This window comes from Centroberyx gerrardi, chromosome 17 (assembly GCF_048128805.1).
Source record: "Centroberyx gerrardi isolate f3 chromosome 17, fCenGer3.hap1.cur.20231027, whole genome shotgun sequence".
NCBI classification, from domain to species: Eukaryota; Metazoa; Chordata; class Actinopteri; order Beryciformes; family Berycidae; genus Centroberyx; species Centroberyx gerrardi.
Window position 1 is genome coordinate 9,354,311 of NC_136013.1, and position 23,666 is coordinate 9,377,976.

At 43.2% G+C, this 23,666-nt stretch overlaps 4 protein-coding genes across 5 annotated transcripts in view; 2 read left to right on the forward strand and 2 right to left on the reverse strand.

Moving 5' to 3' along the window:
• LOC139924781 (transformer-2 protein homolog beta-like) overlaps positions 1 to 23,666 on the reverse strand; it is a 319,694-nt gene that overhangs the window by 116,289 nt on the left and 179,739 nt on the right. The gene's annotated exons all lie outside the window — the stretch shown is intronic.
• Positions 105 to 4,038, forward strand: d2hgdh (D-2-hydroxyglutarate dehydrogenase). Of its 2 annotated transcripts, none has more exons than XM_071915904.2 (10): positions 105 to 244; positions 663 to 1,038; positions 1,137 to 1,194; positions 1,283 to 1,422; positions 1,694 to 1,887; positions 2,036 to 2,204; positions 2,411 to 2,554; positions 2,665 to 2,807; positions 3,066 to 3,231; positions 3,379 to 4,038. In XM_071915904.2, the coding sequence occupies exons 2-10, from the start codon at positions 702 to 704 to the stop codon at positions 3,639 to 3,641; spliced, it is 1,614 nt and encodes a 537-aa protein (XP_071772005.1). In that variant the 5' UTR covers positions 105 to 244; positions 663 to 701; the 3' UTR covers positions 3,642 to 4,038. The 2 variants fall into 2 exon arrangements, with proteins under 2 accessions (XP_071772005.1, XP_071772006.1); XM_071915905.2 differs by having other exon boundaries at positions 3,066 to 3,227; positions 3,379 to 3,532.
• Positions 4,039 to 12,002, reverse strand: acvr1l (activin A receptor, type 1 like). The gene is made up of 10 exons (XM_071915906.2): positions 11,863 to 12,002; positions 10,910 to 10,993; positions 10,404 to 10,658; positions 10,022 to 10,233; positions 9,537 to 9,636; positions 8,249 to 8,395; positions 7,037 to 7,312; positions 6,324 to 6,521; positions 6,098 to 6,228; positions 4,039 to 5,489 (listed from the first exon to the last, which is right to left on the reverse strand). Exons 2-10 carry the CDS (start codon positions 10,980 to 10,982, stop codon positions 5,358 to 5,360), a joined length of 1,524 nt encoding a protein of 507 aa, XP_071772007.1. The 5' UTR covers positions 10,983 to 10,993; positions 11,863 to 12,002; the 3' UTR covers positions 4,039 to 5,357.
• Positions 15,621 to 22,577, forward strand: otomp (otolith matrix protein). The gene is made up of 11 exons (XM_071915947.2): positions 15,621 to 15,669; positions 15,762 to 15,790; positions 15,954 to 15,960; positions 16,223 to 16,359; positions 17,072 to 17,174; positions 17,548 to 17,733; positions 18,356 to 18,530; positions 20,010 to 20,077; positions 21,442 to 21,626; positions 22,100 to 22,271; positions 22,567 to 22,577. Exons 1-11 carry the CDS (start codon positions 15,621 to 15,623, stop codon positions 22,575 to 22,577), a joined length of 1,122 nt encoding a protein of 373 aa, XP_071772048.1.

A 23,666-nucleotide genomic window follows, 5' to 3' on the forward strand; every position in this document is an offset into this window, starting at 1 on the left:
TCATTGGCTCGATCTGAAAGATGGATTCTGATTGGACCATTCTATCCGGCTTGACCTCTCACCCGCCGAAACTAGCAGCTTCCTGCTGTAGCTAATGTGCTACTAGTAAACACTGAATGTGACATCTTATCTACATCATTGCCCTTGAACTTTGTGACACATTTCGCATTGCGACATGATAAGAATAAAGACACATGAACCGAAAGATGTGGTTTGTCCGGTGACCTGCTTGTGAACGTTAATGGTAAGTAACAAAGGTATTGCCAGCTAACTTGATGCTTAAGAGTTTGCTAACCTAACGTTAGCTGAAATGATAGCCAGGTCAGGTGCAAGGCATCTGTCACTCTAGAAATTAACCTTATATTATGGTGGTAAGTGATGTAATGCTACATAGTAGTACTAAGTAACGCTAGCTACTGAAAATGCAAATACCTTAAGTTTGGAGTGAAGCGGCTAGCTAACTAGCAAAAGTTAGCTACAAAACTGACAGGTGAGTGTGAGCTTTTTGACTGGATGATACATTGAAAGATGGTTAGAGCTGCGATGTAGTTGTTTCACTTCCAGCTCCACCTCCACTACCAGGTATATAAGAACGGAAAATATCTGTTGCTTTGAGAGGTTTAACAACAAGACTGATGATCCACCCCACTCCTTTTCTGCAGCCTGTTTACCACCTTTAGACACCGAGCCTCTCTCCAGGCATGGCTGGGATTTTCCACACAACACTGGGTCTGAGGACAGCTCTCAGATACCTGAGCCCCCATTGCACCCTCTCGTCTCCAGCCAGACTTTTACCTCTAGACTTCCCCAGGCCGTTTCTCTCACCCATCTCGGGGCGATGTGGAGTCTGCTCTCGGAAGCTGCATGCTGGGGCAGACGGGCCCAAGCCGTCCCCTGCTGCAGCCCCAGAAAGGCTGCCTTTCTCCAGAGTAACTCAGGAGGATTTGGCCTTCTTCAGGAAGACACTACCAGGCAGAGCCATCACTGACCCGGACCTGCTGGAGGCTAATAATGTGGACTGGCTCCAGTCAGTGAGAGGTGAAGCCTAGACCCAAATTCAGCTCATTCCACTTGAAGGTTTATTTCATTGACTAATCAATTTATATCTCACACTTTCGTTAATATTTCTCCTGCAGGTTTCAGTGAAGTGTTGTTGAGACCTCAGACTACAGAGGAGGTGTCTCAAATTCTCAGGTAAAGAACAAATAGTGGGTGGGTAGATAAAGATAGATAAAGTGAGGTGGTTATCAGGTGCTTAGGTTGTTTTATTACCTTCCTTTAGGTACTGTAACAGTCGTAACTTGGCGGTAAACCCTCAAGGGGGCAACACCGGGCTGGTGGGGGGCAGCGTGCCAGTCTATGATGAGATCATCCTCTCCACTGCTCTCATGAACAACATCCTTACATTTGATAGTGTCTCTGGTAGGTCGCTTACGGTTGGTCTTAAAATACTGAAAAGTTTCATCCAAAATCTAAGAGTGTCACCTACTCTTACAAAATAATTGACAGCACAAAATCATTAGAAATTACTTTTTAAAGGATAATGTGTCAGTGATGAGACTTTTACAGACTGGATTCTTTGTATTTTAAAGATAGTGAATGATGACCTTCAGTGATTTTTGTTTCCACCAAATTATAGCATTTTTGAATAGTCTTCTTCAGAGATCTTTTTCTCTGTCTGTCTGTCTGTCAGGCATTCTGACATGCCAGGCAGGTTGTGTCCTAGAGAACCTGTCGCTCTACCTGGAAGAGAGAGACTACATCATGCCGCTGGACCTGGGGGCTAAAGGCAGTTGCCACATAGGGGGCAACGTGGCAACAAATGCAGGTGGGCTCCGGCTGCTGCGATACGGCTCCTTACGAGGGACTGTGCTGGGTCTGGAAGTGGTGAGTGGAGCAAGTAAAGAGACATTAGAGAGACCTTTGATGTTCTTTAATGAAAAATATCATGTCAAAACAAACTAGTACCCAAACAGTCAAGAGATGTTGTGATTTAGATGGTAGGGTTTTATGTGTATGTATGTGATGTGTCCAGGTGTTGGCAGATGGGCGGGTGCTGGACTGCTTGGCCACTCTGCGGAAGGATAACACAGGATATGACCTGAAACAGCTCTTCATAGGGTCAGAAGGCACACTGGGGGTCATCACCGCCGTGTCCATCCTTTGTCCACGGAAACCCAAAGCTGTCAACGTGGTCTTCCTGGGTAGGATTCCCTCATGGCCTCTCACATCAGTAAACCTTATAATCTGTATTTTACACTGTTATTGGCTGTTGTTGCTAAGCAGGTGTGCAGGAAATGTAGGAAATTGTGTCACAGTTTATTTTTATCTGTGTTCACCTAGATGTGCTTGTATTTATTATCTAACTAAATTCTACCAGTCAGTCAGTTGTCCCTGTCTGTGCTATTAGGCTGTGAGACATTTGAGCAGCTGCTACAGACATTTCAGCTCTGCAGAGGCATGCTGGGAGAAATCCTGTCAGCCTTCGAATTCCTGGACAGAGGATGTATGAGCCTGCTGAATACGCACCTCAAACTACCTAATCCCATCACAGGTACATGCACACACACACACACACACACAAACATACATACCCATACACACACAGTCTCTAAAACAAGCACACACACTCACACATGCTAACCCTTTGCGTCCATCCTGCAGATTGTCCATTCTACATCGTCATAGAAACAGCTGGATCCAACCCAACCCATGATGAGGAGAAGCTTCACAACTTCCTAGAGGAGGCGATGACATCATCAATGGTTACTGACGGGACTGTGGCAACTGAGGACACTAAAATCAAGGTAACTACTTAGAGGTTACCAAACGTTTTCAGTTTGTGACCCAAATTTAGTTAATTATTCTCACCTAAGGGTTCATTAAACATTATAGTTGTGTTATGTGTGGACTCAGTAGAATCACGCCACACCCATTTTTGGCCTCAACCAAATAATAAAGTAAGAAACACTGGTATAGATGATGATGATGATGATGCCAAATCAATTCCCTAAAGATTCAGAATATATCAATCAGCCTTTCATTATCTGTCTGTCTGTGTCAAGGCTCTGTGGTCGATGCGCGAGCGAGTCACGGAGGCCCTGACTCATGACGGCTTCACCTATAAGTACGACATCTCCCTTCCTGTGGAGCGGATCTACCAGCTGGTAACAGACATGAAGGAGCACCTGGGGGACCGGGCCAAGAATGTGGTGGGATACGGACACGTAGGTAAGAGCGCGAGGCAGCGGAGATCACAACAGGGCTCAAAAACTAGTAAAGATGAAAACTGACTCTTTGTATCAGGAGAGGTAGCAGAATCAGCATCTGAAGTAGTTCTCTTGGCTTGACTTCACCTCTTCGCATCTCTTTCTGTAGGCGACGGGAACCTCCACCTGAACATCACCTCTCCTGCCAAAGACCCTGCCCTCCTGGCGGCCATTGAGCCCTTTGTCTACGAGTGGACGGCTGGTTGCCACGGCAGCATCAGTGCTGAGCATGGATTGGGCCTGAAGAAGAGAAACTACATCTACTACAGTAAACCCAGCCAGGCTGTGGCTCTGATGGGCAACATCAAGGCCATGCTGGACCCCAAGGGCATCCTGAACCCTTATAAGACCCTGCCAGATAACCTGAAGTGACCTCTGACATCACATCCACTTGAACAGACCCCTGACTTTGTAGCAGCCCCAGGACTCGGAATATCATGTGTTCAGCTACTGCTAAACCTAGTCAACTACCTCTGCTACTCCTGCCACTTGCACCGACAGAGTAGTCTGTTAGATCCGTATAAAATATTGTGTCAATAGATCAATTTTATTTGTAGAAATGTATCTTTTCTAAAATCAAGAAAACCAACAGATGGCTAATCATTAGGCAAGAGTGCAGTAAATGTTTTATTACATATAAAAAAGACAAAGCAACAACATTGTTTTTTTTTCCAAACAAAACCAGCATTTCTTGTGAACGAATACATCCGTAACCCTACACCTAGGCGATTCTGTTCACTTTAAAATGAATCTTGAATAAAACCGGTTTTCCAAATAAAGGTGGAGTGTTTTGTCATGATTCAGGCAACTTGTACAGTGTGGCAATGATGGGAAATAACGGGAGTAGATGGAGGCCCAGCTCTCTACAGAAAAAGGGTACACCCCCAAAAAGCTTATACAGTAATGACTCTATCACAAACTTTCCTTGACTCCTCTCTCCTTGCATAGAAGACCGTTTTGACTCTAAACACTGCCAGGAAGAGAGGATGTGAGGAAACTTCCAATTGATTTCATACTCATTATATTCATACTCTTATTATAAGATACAGTCAGTCTAATTCCTATTGGCAGGTACTTACAGTGTGTCTATCCCACGGACGACCCAGATAAACAGATATACAATCTGTATTTTCTCCTGTTTTACATAATACTTCCTTCCATACAGCGCACAAGCTCAGCGGGAAGAATTTTCCTACTTTTCCCCACTATTTTTCAACAAAGCATTTCCTACTAGCTCCAATAATGACAATATGGGTACAGAAAGTCCATGTACAGTAAATGCCTATATATGTGTACAGTCAGTTTCACGCACCATCATACATCAGTCTTACATATCCTCAGTAGTGTTGTAGTAGTGGAGATTTAATACATAAATATCATACTACCTATTTATTTTAAAAAGTTTAAAAACAATTTTCATTTGATTCTATTGGCTCTTTTCCTTTGCAACACATTTGTGTGCGTTTGTGTGTGTGTGTGTGGGTCTATGTATGTGTGGCAATAGTTGGCTTGTTGTAATAAAGCTAAATGAGTGAAATGCGTCTGATTGTCTCTGAGCAGAATGCCACGACCGCATGCCAAAAAAAAAACTGGCTGGGGATCAAAACATAACAGAGAATTATGTAGTGTAGTATGTACACTCAGTATGTAGTGTTTGGTGTGTGTGTGTATACGAAGGCCTAACCCAGAGCAGTCCCATATGGGCATTAAAGCATCAGGATGGGTAATACAATATGCCATCAATGTTCTTCACACTCTGTAACAGTCCACAGTTCAGGTCAGTGCGGACACAGTGGCAACTGGTTTATGTCCCAAAGCAACAGCTGGCTTCTTCTGATAGGACAGTTCCAAACGTCTGTGTGGTTTCCAAGTCAGAAAGAGAGGGGTGGCGATGGAAGGCAACCGAACAGAAAGGAGGAGAAAGCGAGAGAGCAAAAGAAGGATGAAAGTTGGATGACACATGAACAACTCTTTCCTCTTGTCCTCTGCCCATCCTCCTATCACCTCTTCTCGTTCAGCTAACATCGGGCTCTTCTCCAAGCCGATTCCTGACATCAGGCGGCCGCCTCTAAATCCCCTCTCTCCCTCTCAGGACTCCTTGCCCTTCTCCAGAGAGCTGTGGATCTTGTCCAGGGTCTTTTTGATGCGCAGTGCCGTCAGCCTGGCAGAGGGGTTCTGGTACCAGCACTCCTTCATCAGCTTCACCAGAGCAGATAAAGTCTGAGACAGAAAGGGAGAAACACGGTGAGAAGGATGAGAAACACAGGGAGAAGCATGCAGCGATAGACTCACAGTGAGAGGGCAAAACCTCATGATCAATGCAACTATAACAGACCCTTTTAGGTGTATAAGGGCCTTCTGGGTACTTGCGGGGTACAGCTAACTCACTAGCAATGGTACCAGTCTCTCTTGCCTGATAAAGTTAATTTCTTCCATTTTACAGTTGAAGACAACCAGATCTGCAAATATCCACATGGCTAACATCATGACAAGCTCACAAAGGTACAAAATGGATGTTAATATTTGGTTTCCCCGACCATCCAAGTGTTTTGGATGAGAGTGTATGAGTGGGGCTTGCCTTTCCCCATTTTTGTTTCCTTTGCCCCGACAATGTGCATTTATTCTCACAGCGTTACATCATCTTACAGCATTGTCCTTTAACCAGGGGACACAGATTCCAGCCCCATGTTGGAAAGCACCCACCCTGCTGAAGAGTCCTTGAGCAAGACATTGAATCCCCTCACTGTTCTGTAGCCGACTCTGTGCTCTGACCTCCCTGTGGAAGAAGCAAGTGAAAAGAGGATCTCCCTACAGGGATAAATACTTACAGGATCAGAGAACCAGCGATTTGGAATGAAGGGCCTCTGCTGCTCCACACACACCACCTTCCTCATGTCTTCAAAGCTGGGGTCGTTTGGCACCTGATCATAGAAAGGCGGCTTGTACTCCTCTACAATACCTGAAAAAAACAGATTGAGATGGCAGAAATTAGACAGAGCAACCAACAGGAGCAACATAACTGGAGCGAGAGGACGCACCACGTGTGACACTCACCATTGCTGTATGTGCGTCTTGCTATCTCCCACAGCACCAGCCCAAAGGCCCAGATGTCCACTCTCTTGTAGGCATCAAAGCAGTCTGTCTGAATGGTCTCGTCCAGCACCTCAGGTGCCATGTAGCGCTTGGTGCCCACCTTTGGATTGTTGCCCACATCCAGCAGGTTGTCTGCCTGGGAGTGTGTTACAGCCAGCCCTGTAAGAAGCAAAGAGAAGGTGTAAGTATAGGACTTCCAAACGTTTTGTCCCAAAATGGATGGAAATCTTGATACATACACACATGGTGAAAAACAGAGACATGAGTAAAACAAGGCAACAGTAAACATGTTGTCCCCCACAAATGATGCAGCCCCCCTCGCGGCCAACAACAAATATGTCACCTTGTTTTGAGCTGAATCGTTGCATGTCTCTTGGGATAATCAGTGAAATTTTGAAAATACCAGTGAGATGCATCATTGCCCCAATTTTCCTCAAAATCTGATTAGTGGTGTCTGAGATATTCCATGTTAGGCATGAACACATGAATGGAGAGACACTGCTCCATAATCTCACAGTGATGAATGAAAGATGGATTTGATGGATAAATAGGTTGCTGCATAAATTCTTGCATGATGAGTACGGACCTATGACATAAAGGGACTAAAAAACCCTCACAGAGGTAGATAAAGGTACAGTAGAGATATAAACAGAGATAGTAGATAAATGACTGACCCAGGTCTGCGATGCAGCAGCGCAGCTCTTTAGTGACCAGGATGTTCTTGCTCTTTAGGTCCCGGTGTGCGATGGCCGGTTTCCCCTCTGTGCCGAAGATCTCCGTGTGCAGGTGCACCAGGCCGCATGCTATCGATGCCGCCATCGCCAGGCCCTCTGACGTCTCCACGGCAACTCGCTGCAGGTAGTCATATAGCGAACCGTTGTCATGGTAATGGGTGATGAGCCACAGCTGGGTGCTGGAGTTCCGAGAAGTCATGTCAGACGCCATGAAGCCTGGGAGGTGAGAGAGAGAAGGTGGCATGAAGACAATGAAGGAGGGAAGGGGAGGATAGAAGGGGACAGAGAGAAGAAAAACAGAGAGATGGAAAGGAAGAGTGTAAGAGATGATTATCAAACTGCAATTAATGAATAACCTTCTATGGTGGATAAGTTCCTCTTGCTCTGTATATGGATATGTATATATATATATATATATATATATATATATATATATATATATATATATATATATATATATATATACACACATATATATATATATATATATATACATATACATGCACACACACATATATATATATATATATATATATATATATACATACACACACACACACACACACACATGTATGTATATGTGTATATATATATATATATATATATATATATATACACAGTATATATACACTTTGTTGTTAAACAAATAAGAGAATAAATAGAATACAAGGAAACAAAGTGGGGGTTAAAAAAAATACAATATTTAATTCAAGAGGAGAGACCTGTTCTCTTCTTGAACTAAACTGTATTTTTTGTAAACAACAGAGAGAACAAGAAAACAGGCATTTCCAGTGGAAATGAATCCAGCGTCCAAGAACTGAAACCTTGGGGTATAAAAAAAAGAAAAATCACATCCTGAAAAAGAGAATCTTGTCTTTATGAGACATTTTCCCCCATTGCACCTGTCTCAAAGACTTAAAGGACCATACCAGTGTTTTTGCATGTTTTAGCCCATTTGCTACACTGCAAAAAAAAAACAACCTTTTCAAACATCTAAAAGAAAGTATGCTATGCTTTGGAAAATAGTCTGTAATAATGTAAAGTATACGTATTAGAATTGTAGCAAATGGGCTAAAACATAAAAAACACTGGTATGGTCCTTTAACATTTATTTGTGCAGAAGCTATTGTCCCTCAACTGAACCAGACTCACCCAGTATGTTTTCATGTCTGAGTAGCACTGTATTGTAGATCTCAGTCTCTCTGAACCAGGACTTTTCGTCTCTTGAAGAAAAGATTTTAACAGCCACGTTCTCCCCCTGCCACTGGCCCCGCCACACCTCTCCATACCTTCCCTTACCTAGGAAGGAGGGATGAGAGACAATGAGTGGAGAGTAGGACAGGAAGGAAGGAAAAGGACAATACAGAAACATGAGTTTTAAGAGGATCATCCATTGCATTGTTTGCAGGGTAACATTTGAGAAGTGCTTTTAGTGGTTGTCTAATTCTATTCTAAGGCTACGTTCACAATGCAGCTGAAAAGGCCCAGATTCTGATTTTCTCCCCTCACGTGTGACACAGATCTGATGTTTTCTAATGAACAGCAACAAGCTGCATGGGCTACACATTTTTTCAATTCCGGAATGGACCACATGGATGTCTGGTAAAAAAAAATAAATCTGATCCAAGGCTTGCGACCAACATAATTGCATTTCAACGCTCAAATCAAAATGTGGCAGCGTGCCAATGACAATAATTAAAAGTTATGTCATTCTCCTGAGACAAGTGTCATCATTTTGGCACCCACAGCAGCTTGGCTGAGCCAGCGACAGCATGGAGGACAATGATACATGAATGGAAACAAAAAGAAATAGCTGACTTGACTAGTATTTGGGGAGATGCCTCAACTGAGTTAAAACTGATGTGTCCTCTTTTGTTATTGTTACCCTGTGCACACGTCTTTTCCACATCGCTGTCAGTTCATATTGGCATCGGATATGGGTTACATCCAAGAATAGATATGAACAGTCATCCAAAAAAATAAAATCAGATATGAGCAGCAATTCAAAACTGAGCATTAAGGACTGTGGTGTGAACGTAGCCTGAGATACAAGACTGCAAGATTCAGAGGATTGGGAGTGCTTGCAGCCATTAAGCATCTTAAAGTGATTCATGTCTGACTCTTTCTCTTGATTATCATGAGGCTAATGATTGCAATTTGTGTACTGTGCAACCATGTTTGTACTGAGCTGTATTCTGCTGGAGGATGCTTTATGTTTTATGTTTATGTCTTTTGTATGTTTTCGTTTTAGATTTCTGTCACATAAATGTTGTGCTGCTGGTGACAAGAATTCCCCTAATAGGGGAATAGGGGAATCATTAATTCAATCAATTGATTAGTCAATCAACTTCCCAATCAAAGAGATATGAACCTGGCCAGCAGATGGCCTTCTGTTCCTTGTTTTATACGTGTCTGTGGTCTGATATTGATTTTTACCTACCTACACACTCCATCAGACTGATCTGCCTGGCCACAGTTCTCTGGACAAGGAAGGGAAGACCAGAACCGCTGCCTGACGTACAGGAGTGGTCCAACAGGTCCTGGAGACAGAGAAGGAGAATATCACTATAGACCTCTGTGTCAGCCACAGTCTTTAACTGCACTACAGAAATCAGGGACCTGATTAAGGCAGAAAACAGCAGGAAATAATGGTGAACATGGTTGGAGTCCAGTGTCCAAAAAACTGGAATGGGAGGAAAATCCCCTGAAAAATCATGTCTGAAAAAGAGAAATTGGCAAAAATAACATCAGCCACCTGCCCAAGAAAATAATTTCTTAGAAGGGAAAATACCTCAGCAATACTGATTTACACTCTGTCAAGGCTGGAGGAGAGCACAACATGAGAGAAGCAATCTCTCTTCACTCTTTTGTGAATCTATTTATATGGCTTCAGCAACACAAACAGCAACCTCTCTCTTTCCTCACCGCTAAAGTGCTGTCTCCCACATTGGAGGTGATGAGGCCGTCTATGGCTCCCTGCTCAGTGTCAAACTCCTGCAGCCTCTGCAGACGGCCATGGTGGAGCCTCCTGCAGGCCAGCACTGACACTACAGACAGCAGAGCCAGAACCACCACTGGGCCGAGGACAAAGAGTGCTAGCGTCTCCACACGATAACGCACCGGCTCGCCTTCTGGGGCTGTGGGAGGGAGGGAGGCAGGGATAGAGAATAAGGGAAGAGGGGGGGCAGTGAGGTAGTGATTAAGATTTATTATTTGTAAGAATATGTAATGCAGCTAAACAACACATTCTTCTTTTGTTTGACAATTGCTGAAATGGAGCACTACTTCATTACGAGCGGCTATCCACCTGATGGCAGCAGAGGCATTAATGAGCTTCTGGTGGTGTTGCTGTTACACATGTCCTGGGCACAGCAGAGAATGGCCTGGTGGAAGGAAGGAGCTGTGGAGCAATGCAGACGGATTTTCTCCGGCCCCTTCAGGCAGCCGCGCTCGAACACCACCCCGCTGCTGCCCACTTTGACAGAGGAGAAGCAGCGGGCGCCATGGCACTGGGTGGCCTGGAGGCATTTGGGGCTGTCACACAGACACACCAACTGTCCATCTGTGGAAGAGAAGACGAAATGAAGAGTTAACCATTCACTCACGCTCTCTCACAGTACGCAGAGGCACACCAACAAACACACACACTATTGGTTCATCTGAGGAAGCGAGACAACAGAAAGAGTTGTCTCATCCTCTCTTTCTCACACTGGCAAGCTGCCCATCTGGTAAAACATAAGCCAAGGAGACAGCATGGACATATCACAGTCTCAAACAGTAAAATATACAGGGGAAAACACATAAGCACAGTACCTGTTCCCTCAGCCAATGTCTGCAGGGCCTGCAGCAAGAGCAGCAGAAGGACTTGGACACTGCAATGACCCATGTTTCAGTGCACTGAGGGTGGGAGGGGAGGGAAGGACAGAGGGGAGAAGACCCAGAGAGAGTTAAAGGGAGTCAGCTCTTGTAAAGAGGATGCTCTCAGTATAATTACATTTACCCTCTCTATCTTTTCTAATGATCCTTGCCAAGGCTTTGGGCAGGAATAGGAAGGAACAACTCATTACGGCAGAGCACAAAGAAGCCACTGTATGTCTTTGGGTTCTTTTAACACACACAATACAATCCACACATTGGTCATAAATAAAACTGCAGCCATGTCAATAACAACCATCTGCAACTCACTTGAACTGGAAATGTTTTTGGCAAAAAAAAAAAGTCTGCGTAATGTGTGGTACTCTGCAGAGGCTGTCAATCGCATCACAGATGCGACTGACCAAATAAACAGTGCTTGAGAAACGTTACTGGTAAAGGTAACTATAATCATATGGTTAGTTTTAAAAAAAATATTAACGACTGATGCCATTAAGAGGAACGTCAGCTAACCTGAAAGGCACTGGATCTGTTCCTCTGCAGGCTAATGTAGCTAGCTGGCACTGACAACAACTACTTCGCTAGCAAGCTAGCTAACATCAACAAGCTCAATGTCACAGCCTGCTTCTGACGTTAACTCCTTCACTGAGCTAGGCTAGCCACTCTTCCTAGGTTAAATCCCACACACTGGAAGTCTGGCAGTTTACTGTAGCTAACAGGCCATCAACAAGCAGTTTTATTGCCCGTCCCCAGCCGCCTCCGAGGCGCCAGCCAGACAGACGTCTGCCCGCTGCTGCTAGCCCTGCAAGCTAACTGTTACAGCACAAAGTGCAGCCAGGCACCAGGCAATGGGACATAATGTTTAAAAAAGAGCAATGTAAACGTTATCTTACCTGGCACAAACGTAGTACAGTATCTACCTCATTCTCTCCTGTATGTATAGTCGCAATTTATTTAAAATAATCTTATTGATGTGATTTGCGGTGCAAGCCGAAAGGGAGGACCACAGCCCAGCCCACCCACTGGCTGTTTTCCCTTCCAGCTACTCGTGACGTCACCAAAACATTCTCATCAAGATGCATTGTGGGGTAGTGCGAGTCCTCCAACAGGTTATGGGCATGTCGCAGGAATAACATCACTGGCTGCCTCAGGGATTACTTCTCCGTAAACTTTTAAACTCAATATTTCATGCGTTCAGTTATCAAGATATCTTGTACAGAAGCTAATCATGCTTCTGGTGCCTGACGATTTATCTCAGAAGACAAATTTCATACTCACCACTGTAATGTTATATGAAAAAAACTGGTTGGTCCCCCCTAAGAACTAGAAGGAACTTGCATTGCATTACATTTTTCTGCAAAACTCTACTTTAAAAGCTTTCCTCTCCACTTGCTTTTAAATCCAGTAACTACAGGACCAGATCACAGGACTGGTTCGTTTTAAATACTCCATGCAGAACTTGGCAAGGCTGGGTTCCCTTGCTATGCACCAAGTGGAATGATTTGCAAAAGGTTTTGAAATTAGACTCTCTTGTTCCCCTGGGTGTTCATTTCTGCATTCATTTCTGACATCTTTGATTCCTGTAATTGTTTCAATATAGTCTGGTTTAAAATATTTGCCTTGATTCATGTGATTGTCTCATACAGCCCATCTCTGTTTGTTGTTTGAATGTTTTTGGTACATGTGACTGTTTTTGGTACTTTGTGCTCAGGTCTCATTTGAAAAAGAGATTTCGGTCTCAATGAGACAAACTGATTAAATAAAGGATTCAATCAATCAAAGAAGCTCTCTATGGAGAATTATCAAATGGCTCATAGCTAACTTTTGTAACCATGAACAAATGTTGCCCCAAGACCAACACAGTGGAAACGTAATTATTTGACTGGTAACAATTTTTCCACACATTTCAGCCAGTTATTTTGGGTGACGAGAGGGTTTTTATTGCTTTGATAGGTCATAACTAAAGTTACAGTAGTAAGTGGTGAAAAGAGTAGCCTACTAGAAAGTCCTACTCAAGTAAAACTATTGTTACTTTACTGATATTTTACTTAAGTAAAAGTACTGGTGTAAAAATATTAAAGTAAAAGTTACTGAGTTACTTTTTTAGAAAAGAGAACAGATGTGATCTTTCCCATGCAATTCTAAAAAGATGTGAGTACAAAGTTCAAATTAGATTATTTTAATTAGAAAAAAATGGAAATTACAAAATAAAGAACACAAAGTAAAGCCAGACTACTCTTCTCTTCTTTGCTGACTGGCCATTCACTGCAAAGAGCTCCACAATGTGTCCTCTGTAATGGATGTGATTTAAAATGTAGCTAAGTACAATACCTCAGTAAAAATGTACTTAAGTAAAAGAAAAATGACTGACTTTAAGAAATACTCAGAAAAGTACAAGTACACAAAAAACCTACTCAATTACAGTAACATGAGTAAATGTAGGCTAATTACTTCCACCCTTGAGTGATCATGTGAATCATATCCTCTTTCACTGAGTGAGAGAAGAGAAACGTATAAGTGAGCACATTGTTTCAGCTATAAGTACAGTCCAAGAAAATGTCATAAGACTATTCCCATACGAGTGCAGATACAAAACGACAAAGCACAGGCAAGACGAAGAGCCTGCTGAGAGAAAGAGTCAAGGAAGGTTTCTTCTTTGACAGATAATTAGGCTAAAATACCGCATTATTCTCCTTAAGTTTCTTCACAGAGCTATTTATAGTACAGTATATGCACAATCAGCTGTAGCAATAAATTGTTGGATGAAACTCCATACTTTTAGAAATCATTTTTTATTCCACCCGATAGAACCTATTATAATGTATTATGTTTACAATTATACAATTATATGACACATTATAAAATAATGGAAAATGCTCATGATAAATGGATATATGACTTTACTTACATTATCATTTTAGAAATAAAACAAAGGCTGATGAACAGAAATGAAGGGTTCTCCCACGTTTCACATTGCTGAACATTATGACCCACTATGAGGAAACTGATAAATCACTTTATATGAATCAAACTGAGTAAATAAAGAGTTAGAGGAGGGTTGGGTTGGAGTGATCGGCCTATCTAAGCCCGCCCCCTCCCACTACAAGCTGTACGATGGCTCGAACAACTACAACACCTTAAGTGAATTCCTGCTTCGTACCCTGTGAGGAGAACATCAGGGAAAGTTCATGGAATAAAAAAAAATCTATCCTTACAGCTCAGTCTGTGTCCGTGAACATTCACCCCAGTCTCCCACCGCAAGAAAAAAGAGAATAATTGATGCTGCACCCTAATGTGTAACGCCACACAGATATACAGCTAGAGCACAGAAGCACAGAAGATGACTGTGACAGTATTCAAGGTGGTTTCTGGTGATAAGTGTATATTTTCTGATTTGGAACTGATAGTGCTTCTATAATATACAATAATCTTGCTATGAACACTCAGAAAGAAACTTTGTACAAGACCATGAATTCATCCTCCCATTAATTTTTAACAGAGCAGCTCCAGGCTGTTTAGTGGAAAGACATCACAGGTCACATAGCACTGGTTCTCTTGTTTTTAGCTTTGGGAGAGTTGTTCATGTTCTCTATTACTGCCTGAGCAGCTTTAGGCCGTAACAATAACTAGTGAATTTTTAAACAGATAATAATCATTTGAGACTCAAAATCTGTTTGTTAATCCAATGTAACGGTTATTGTTTAAATTGACCTTTTTGAAACTTCTTCATTTCTTCACTGTAGATACTTGGTATATGCTTTACCATGGGAAATAGTTAAAGGATGAAACTTTTTTTTGTGGTGTGTTTCTGAATGCCGAGAGCCATTATATGGGAAGATGCACAGAAACAAAAAAGTATATTATCATTGTATATCTCTGAATGAAATGCAGTCCACATCTAAGCACTAAGGTTCTGTGACTGATTCAAAAAGTCTCTTATTCTCTGAAGCATGTATCCGGGTCTCAACCTGAGCACTGCTATGTAAGCTCATCCACAGGGCCAGGATTAGATATCGACCCCCCCCGCCCCACACACACACACACACACACACACACACATACACACACACACACACAAAATAAAAGGAACTCTAACTAAAAGGAGGATAAAAACCTGTATGACCCTTAAACTTCTGACATACAGTTGTGCAACATTGCCACATCCAAGCGGATTAATTTTACTTGTCCGTTCCATAAAATCTCTGTTTGGATTTATCGCATGCCTCACACAGTTGGTTGGCCCAGTGGCTTTTTAGAGAAAATGTCAGAGTGTGTGTAGGTGTGTGTGTACGTGCGCTTGTGTGTGTGTGCAAATGGAGAGAAAAGGGAGAATTGTATCAAGTAGCCGATATGTTTTCCTCCACTGGGTCCTGTGGCCCTGAACAATAGCCAGCGCTGTTTGCTCTTGCTTACCTGGGGCTTTAGTCTCCAGTGAGTCGGAGCAAGACCCAGCCAGGATCCTTTCTCCAGGAACACAGCTCCGGCACAGAGAGACTTTGTCTGCAGCTTTTTAATTAAAGACCCCGGGTCGACACTCCGTGCCAGGTGACCTGAACCGCTCCAAGCCTACATGTGTCTACCATCTATCCTCTCCGCTGGGGATAAGTCTCAGCGGATAATTGGAGGAGAAATGCTATACTGCTATCAGGAGATGGAGGAAGGATTATCTACTGTGGACTTCTACTTAAGAGCAGGGGATGGTAGAATAATGTAATGTTTTCTTCTTTGTACATCCAGCCTCCCTGCCTCATTCTCCCACCTTTTAACCCCTCCTTCTCTCCCTCTCTCTCAGGTCCAGGTTATAAGAGGGGGATGAGGTGGGTCAGTGATTTTTTTCCACCCACTGAACTCCACCTGTTCCTCCTCTCTGGTGTATAGAGAGATTGTCCTAAGGAGGTTTCCCATCAGAGTCGACATGGAGCGTCAAGAGAGAAGACTAACTGTTGCTCTCCTCCTCGTTTTTGTTGTTTGTGTCTCCACTCAGAAACCAGGTATGTCTGGCTGGGAGTCAGTCTAAGGCTATATGTAGACTACAGGCCTATGTTAAATAGGCCTATGATAAACCTGAGTGTACCTTTATTCATCACAAAACTCATTTGCATCCTCAAGGTGTTAAGGGATATCGCTGTCTCATGCCTTTTGAGATGTTTGATGTTTTTGTTTGAAGTTGTGTCTGCTCCTCTACATTTTGCATTTGATTTTTTATTTTTTTTTTAATCTTATTTGCAATTGTCTCTTTTCCCTTTTGCTCAGTGTCCTGGTGTGTGGTGTCTGATGCCGAGGAGCAGAAGTGTTTGGATCTGGCCGGGAACTCCACGGCTCGGAATATCCGGGGAACGCTGCTGTGCGTCCGCGGCCTGAGCGCCAGGGACTGTATCGACAAAATCAAGGTACATGAAGGAACGGGGTTGGGGAAAAGTTTTTGTTCTAAATGTAATCCATTACAAATTACTCATCAGCTAGTTAAGATTGCAACCAGTAACAATATTTACAGGATTATTCAATCTCTGTCATATAATATGATTATTTTCACTTTCTTTTACATTTTTAAACCTCCAAAATCCAAAGAAATTAAAAACTTTTTTGGGGGGGAATTTGGTCCTGGACTGGAATTTGAAAAATATTATTATCATCTACTTTTATTATCATCTCATTCGCCATCATTCATACTTATTTAAGGATTTATATAATGATTTTGTTATGCACTATCTCATAATGTACACATTTTTTCCCCCTTGGACATATTAATAACCTAAAATAAGAAGCCACTTTCTTATTATTACTTTTCAGATGTGTCTATAAATTAATTACTGCATTTTTCATTAATTGTAATGGATACTAGTTATATCATTGTAATCCTGTTATATAACTCCCAACTTTGTGAAAGTGCTGAAGGGATTCAAACAAAACAAGTTTGTATCGTGAATCACTCACGTTTGTTTCAGTTTTAAACTACAGTTTGGAATAACCTAAAATATCCCTTAGCCATTTGAAACACATAAAAATGACCCTGAATATACAATGAAGGAAATGGATTTGTCTTGTTTGTCCCTAATTTCTGCAGATTAATGTAGAGATGTAATGTCCTTGTGTTTTTCTCAGAATGGGACAGCAGATGCCGCCTCCATGTTTGCGGATGACATCTACGCTGCCGGCCTGTGCCACGGCCTGGAGCTGTCTGCAGGAGAGTCCTACAACGCAGTGGGTAAGTCACAGGTTCGAGCCCTGCAGCAGTAATGTGTCAACAGGGGAGGCACTGAAGCCTTACCAGCTTACTCATTGCAAGTCGCTCTGGATAAGGACGTCAGCTAAAGGCCTAAAAAAATTCAAAATGAATGTATCATGCAGCAGTGCTTACAGAAAATAGGGTGAGATGCTAAATCCATATGTTGACACATTATTCTTTGTGTCACGTATCCATTGGTCTTAAACACACATATTTCTCATTCTCTTACTCCCACCTCCCACTCTCCCCCGCTCTGGACAATGATCCCCTCATCATTTTACCCTCTCTCTCTCTCTCTCTCTCTCTCTCTCTGTTCTTCCTCCCCCACTCTTGACTCAAACTCTCCCCTAAGATGGTATTAGCTACTATGTGGTGGCGTTGGCGCGCCGCTCCTCTGCAGACCTGTCCCTGCTGGAGATGCACGAGCGCAGCTCCTGTCACCCGGGCGTTCGCACCACAGTGGGCTGGACCGTTCCTATCGGCTACCTGGTCAACACCTCACAGATCAGCGTGGGGGAGCAGTGCAACTTCCCCAGAGGTGAGGCAGGGCAGGGAAGAGGGGAAGAGAGAAGGGGGGAAAAGGGTGTGTCTGTGTGCATATGTTTGTGTGTGTGTGTGTGTGTGTGTCTCAGGGGGAAAGTATATGGGAGGTTCAGAGAGAAGGAATGAAGCGTGTGAACCAACTAAACAACTGACTGCACCAGAGGTTAGGGAGGCTGAGGGAGAGCAAAGATGTGGAAAGAAGAGGTGTGAAGTGTTGGAGGAGATGGGAGATGGGAGGTGTGTGTGTGTGTGTGTGTGTGTGTGTGTGTGTGTATGGGGCGGGGTGGGGGGAGGGTTGTTGAGAGGACAGGCAGAGAGTGGGCAGTAGTCATGAAGATAGGGACAAATTGGAAGATCAGTGTAGCTTTTCTTGATGAAAGAGACAAGGAAGGACATCTTTAAATTACTTTTCACACAGACAGGACAATAGAATTTATTGCTACCTATTTTATTCTTGTTTGCTTTATGCTTACCTAATTAGTATTAGACTCATTTTAGGGGAGCGCAGGAGAAGTAAGGGGCAGCGGAGAGGAAGAAAGGCCTTGTAATTATATAAAAGGTGATATCTCCTCCATTCTTCCTCTCACTCTCGCTCTTTTCTCTTTCTCTCTCACCAGCGGTCGGGGATTTCTTTGGTTACAGCTGTGTGCCGGGGATCAAGGACCCCAAACACGACCCCCGAGGCACCAACCCCAAGAACCTGTGTGAAGCCTGCATAGGAGACGAGAACGACAGGAACATCTGTGCCAACAACCACAGGGAGAGGCACTATGGAGAGGCGGGGGCGCTGAGGTAAGAACAGAATAACAGCATGGAAATCACATGTAATCCTGCTGATTTAGGATCAAATCCCACCAGAACATGATCTGCTGTGTCCCCTCTACTGTGTGTCCATGTCAGCTGTCCTACTGTCTCAATAAAGAAAACAATACTGAAGGAACTGGACTGCCCACTCTAGAGAAAATAATACAGTGATGATAATGATAATACATTAATAATTAATAATAAAATTCCCCCCATCCCAGCAACTCTCCTGTACCAGTACTGTGGTATATTATTACAGTCTTTTCCTGGGGTTCGCACAAAACATAATAACAATAATAACTTTATTTTTATAGCACCAGTCACGCATAGAATACAACTCTAAGTGCTTTACATAAAAGAAATAGATTAAAACAATTACAAGCAAAAGCAAAAAAAAATTTAAAGAGAGACAGAATTTGTCTGGTAAAATGGTAAAAAAACAAAGTAAGAAAGATAAAACAAAAAAAAAAATAGGTAACTAAGGATAATACTCCAGTATAGGAACTAACATCTATACATGCATTCCAGCATGAAATATCACATTACATGGTCGTAATGGACAAGAACAGTATGAGACAATGTATAAATACAGTAAAAGATTTCCTATGCAGTTTAGACAGACTACAAACAGATAACAGAGAACAATCAATGTATTACCAACTAAACAAACATGAATAATGTACAGCAGAGTTAGACAGGATGGACAGATTACAGGCAGTGAAAAATAAGAGGGAATAACTGCTGCCAGACTAGAAACTACATTTAAATCAGTCACTCAGATGGGAGAGAGGAGAGGTGCTGTGCCCTTTGATGTTTTTCAGTCGCTTTTAAAACTGAGTTTACTCATTGCCTGTTTGACATGATGGTAGACCATACCATGTTTTCATTGCTCTATACATTTCTGTGTGTTGCATTGCGGCAGTGTTTGGTATAGGGAGTGTGAAAAGAGCTTCTGATGCATGTCTGGAGATCTAAAGATGGGAAGAGAAGGGGTATAGCAGCTGATCTAACCAATTCCTCTTGGTGGTGACAGAAAAACCCCAACATTCAGAAAGCAATGTAAAAAGCTGGATGTCTATGATGGCTGCCTCTGTAAACTGCAACAACAGGCGGGGCAAGATTAGATTAGATTAGAAATTAGAAATTTGTCATTCCATTCCATTGCACACTACATAAGCACATTAAACACACACATTAGGCTACAACAATTACATTGCATATCAGTCATCTAAAATGAATACACACACATCAATGAAAAGTTAATAAAAATCATGTACATAATTTAAAAAAAAGAGACCTTACCTGTGGTCTCCAGTGTCATGGCGTGCCATGTACTGTATTCAAATGTTTCAGTTTTTGAAATTTAATAAGACACATTCCCAAGTGTATTGATATACTTTATTGATGTTTGATTTATTTTTAGATTTCATGTGTCGTGTGTGATTTGTTGGTGTTTTGATTTTTCAGGTGTGTGGCTGAGAACCTGGGCGACGTGGCCTTTGTCAAACACACGACAGTCTCTGAGAACGCGGATGGTTAGTGTGTACTCTATAATGTGCTTTACATTATCTGGAGTCTCCTACTCCATTTTGTAGCCTGTACCAATGCTTATAGAATTTTATATGCCACAGTTTTATTAGTAATGAAGCAACTTGGTTTTGTAAGGCTAAGGCCAGCAGAGACAGCTGCTAGTCCCTATCAAGACACAGGATGTCAGTGTTTCATTATGTTTCTCATAAGGGGACTTATGTGGAATCCAGACTACAGTGAACTGATTATACTGAACGGATGATGTGATGTGATGTGATGGTGTGTGTGTGTGTGTGTGTGTGTGTGTGTGTGAGAGAGAGAGAGAGAGAGAGAGAGATAGAGAGAGATAGAGAGTGATAGAGAGAGAAAGAGTCTTGGGAGAATTAGGATTAAAGAGAAAAAAGGGAGTGAGAAAGAGAAAGAAAGAAACAGATAGACAGAGACAGAAAGGGAAAGTGTGTGTGTGTGAGAGAGACAGAGAGAGAGAGAGAGAGAGAGAGAGAGAGAGAGAGGTGCAGACATCTTGGTCCACCAACGGAATGCCCTAATTCTCTGTTCGCTGCATCTGCTCCTTCGCTTTGGGCAACATCCAAAATTAATGGTGATCATTATCGTGGTCACGCTACGCAGGCTCTGCTGCTACAGCTGAGAAGGAGCAGTTTGATGCTGGCTCCAGAAGCACTGTAGTTGTTAAACCAAGCATGCTTTCTCATATGGCCAGAAATGTCCAGAGTCAGACCAATTAACGGAGGTCAAGAAAACACAGAAGGTCTGTGCTATTGTCTGGGGATGGTGATAGTGGCTCTAAAGTGCTCTCCCTTTCTCATCTAATCACTTGTTTTGTTTGCTTTGGTTAAACAGGGCTTCCTTTGTCTTTTTAATTCTCAGGCAACCAACCAACGTGTTGTTTTTCCCAAAAATTAAAATGTGAGATATTCAAGATGTGAACAGCTTCGTTCCTAAATGAGAAATCCACCGTTTGAAAAATGTGTCACTTTCTGTTAGCATATGATTGACTGCACAAAATCAAAACAAATTGCAGTAATTCTTAAAGGATGGCAGGCATCTTAAATCCTTAGCTGACGAAATAACACTTTCCTCTCTATTTTCCTCTAAATCCTCTATTGTTTAGAGCTATTGAATGATGAACATCAGGTCATGATTTTTTCTGAAATGCATACAGAGCATTTTGGAATAAAACTCGTCATATTTTCCTTCATTAATCTTTTCCTTGCGTACAGTCTTTTATTTATTTTAATACTTGCTAGTGCCGCTACCTTGCTCGGGGCTTCTGAATTAAAAGCTGATATATTATGCTTCGACAACCCCCCCTCCTCCTCCTCCTCCTCCTCCTCCTGCCTTGTCCCAGGTAAGAACCAGGAGTCGTGGGCTCTGGATCTGGAGCTGGAGGACCTGAAGCTGCTGTGCCCGGACGGGACTGAGGCCGGTCTGCACGAGCATGAGAGATGCCACCTGGCAGTGGTTCCCGCTAACGCCGTGGTGGTACGCATGGAGGACAAGTGTAGGGTCTGGAAGTACCTGGAGCGCTTACAGGTGGGTGTGGGCAGAAACTGTACGTGTGTGTGTGTGTGTGTGTGTTGTGTGTGTCCAAATGTGTGTATGTTATTGATCAGCGCATGTCAGAGAACACAGGTATTTGCTAAACAGCCATCTTTCTTCCTTACTGACTGTGTGGGAGATGCCAGGATGACTGATGCGTCCTCTGCTCTCACCCGCAGAGTGGATGAACGCTGAACCCTTGGCTACACACACACACACACACACACACACACACACACACACCGCACCCTTGCTCATATCTGCAACACACACACACACACAGACACACACACACACAATTGTATCTGCTTGCACACATCCTCACATGCACAATGCACACACGCCCACATGCAGTACTTACCATCACTCTCTTTCTTTCTTTCTCTTTCTCTCTCTCTCACTCTCTCGCTCTGTCTCTGTCTGTCTCTCTCTCTCTCTCTCTCTCTCTCTCTCCCTCTCCCCTGTAGAACGCGTTTGGCAACGCCACCGAGGGTTTCAACATGTTCAGCTCAGCGGGCTACGGCGAATCAGATCTTCTCTTCAGTGATTCCACCCACCACCTGCAGAGGATTCTGGGTAGCTACACCTCATGGCTGGGCCCCAGTTACACCACCATGCTGCAAGCCTTCGAGTGTGAGGGTAAGAGTGACGGCGTGTGCGCTTTTGCTTGTGTGTGTGTGTGTGTGTGTGTGTGTGTGTGTGTGTGTGTTTGAGGGCTGATGGGTAAGTGGCTGGAGGAGTGTTTTCTTGTGTGCGTGCGTGTGTGTGTGTTTGTGAGTGTGTGTGTATGTGTGTGTGAGGGTTGATGGGTAAGTGGCTGGAGGAGTGTTTTCTTGTGTGTGTGCATGCGTGTGTGTGTGTGTGTGTGTGTGTGTGTGTGTGTCTGTGTACATCCACTGCAGCTGTTCTCATTATTGTGCTCTCCCTCCAACAGGCTTCTGCTGATGGAACAGGAGGAAGACATCCAGTGCATCAACTTCCCTCCCGTCCCTCTGTCCTCATCCTCTCGTTCTGCCTTCCTTCCCAGCCATCTGTGTCCCTCTCTCATTTCATCTCTCCATCTTTCATATTCCCTTTGCTTTGCTCTTTGTGTTTCTTTCTCCCTGCATTTCACCACCCGTTCTCTATCCTTTCCTCCTTTCTTCTTCTCGTATGCTGGCTGGCAGGGTAGGAAATTACTAAGAGTGGCTAACCGTTGACAAAAATGTCGCTTAAAAGTTCAGAGAATGTCCCTGAAAGTGTGAGTGTGGGTGTAAAAATGCCACTGGGGAAAAAAGGGCAGGAAATAGAAAATAAGTGCAGTTTACTGTGCGGCAACTGAATGTTGTAATTCTCACGTTATTGACAGACTTTCTTTTTAAACAAGGGTTTTGTTGGAATTGCCCCATAAAGGCTGAAAATGTCCCCCAAAAATAGTTCATATATATTAAAAAGCCCCTATTATAAAAAGCCAGTTTCCTACCCTGGAGGTTGGTTGGGACAATGGTGTTCTCCTTGGCTTGTTGCAGTAGTCTGAGCTCTCCCCCTCTCCCTCCACAGGGTCTATCTCTGGCACTGAACAACTGGGTGCTATTTACTTTGTGCTTAGAAGTCTCAGCTTCTGTGTGTGTGTGTGCGTGTGTGTGTGTGTGTGTGTGTGTGTGTGTGTGTGTGTACAGTATACACTTTTCCCACAGCCATTATTGCCCTAATTGGCAGTCTAGTATATACTGTGTATGTGTGTGTGTGTGTGTGCGTGTGTGTGTGTGTGTGAGAGAGACAGAGCGAGAGAGAGAGAGAAAGCAAGAAGGGGAAGAGGGAGAGAGAGCATGCATGCTTGTGTGTGTATGTTTATATGTATGTGCCTATGTGTGTGTGTGTGTGTGTGTGTGTGTGTGTGTGTTTGCTGTAACGCTAAAAAAAAACGACTAATGCGGCCTCATCATGGTCCTCTCAACCTTGAGGAGTGTGTGTGTGTGTGTGTGTGTGTGTGCGTGTTGGTAGGATTGCTGCTTTCCCATGGCTTGTATAGCTTCCGACTTTGGTTCACTGCTT

Excerpts from the sequence above, each read along its gene's own strand:
- d2hgdh (XM_071915904.2), top strand. The coding sequence starts at position 702 with ATGGCTGGGATTTTCCACACAACACTGGGTCTGAGGACAGCTCTCAGA. Across the intron at positions 2,555-2,664 it reads ACTACCTAATCCCATCACAG|ATTGTCCATTCTACATCGTC; the intron begins GTACATGCACAC and ends TCCATCCTGCAG. Across the intron at positions 2,808-3,065 it reads CTGAGGACACTAAAATCAAG|GCTCTGTGGTCGATGCGCGA; the intron begins GTAACTACTTAG and ends GTCTGTGTCAAG.
- acvr1l (XM_071915906.2), bottom strand. The coding sequence starts at position 10,982 with ATGGGTCATTGCAGTGTCCAAGTCCTTCTGCTGCTCTTGCTGCAGGCC. Across the intron at positions 10,234-10,403 it reads AATGCCTCTGCTGCCATCAG|CCCCAGAAGGCGAGCCGGTG; the intron begins GTGGATAGCCGC and ends TCCCTCCCACAG. Across the intron at positions 9,637-10,021 it reads TGGGAGACAGCACTTTAGCG|GACCTGTTGGACCACTCCTG; the intron begins GTGAGGAAAGAG and ends CTCTGTCTCCAG.
- otomp (XM_071915947.2), top strand. The coding sequence starts at position 15,621 with ATGGAGGAAGGATTATCTACTGTGGACTTCTACTTAAGAGCAGGGGAT. Across the intron at positions 17,175-17,547 it reads AGAGTCCTACAACGCAGTGG|ATGGTATTAGCTACTATGTG; the intron begins GTAAGTCACAGG and ends CTCTCCCCTAAG. Across the intron at positions 18,531-20,009 it reads GGAGAGGCGGGGGCGCTGAG|GTGTGTGGCTGAGAACCTGG; the intron begins GTAAGAACAGAA and ends TTGATTTTTCAG.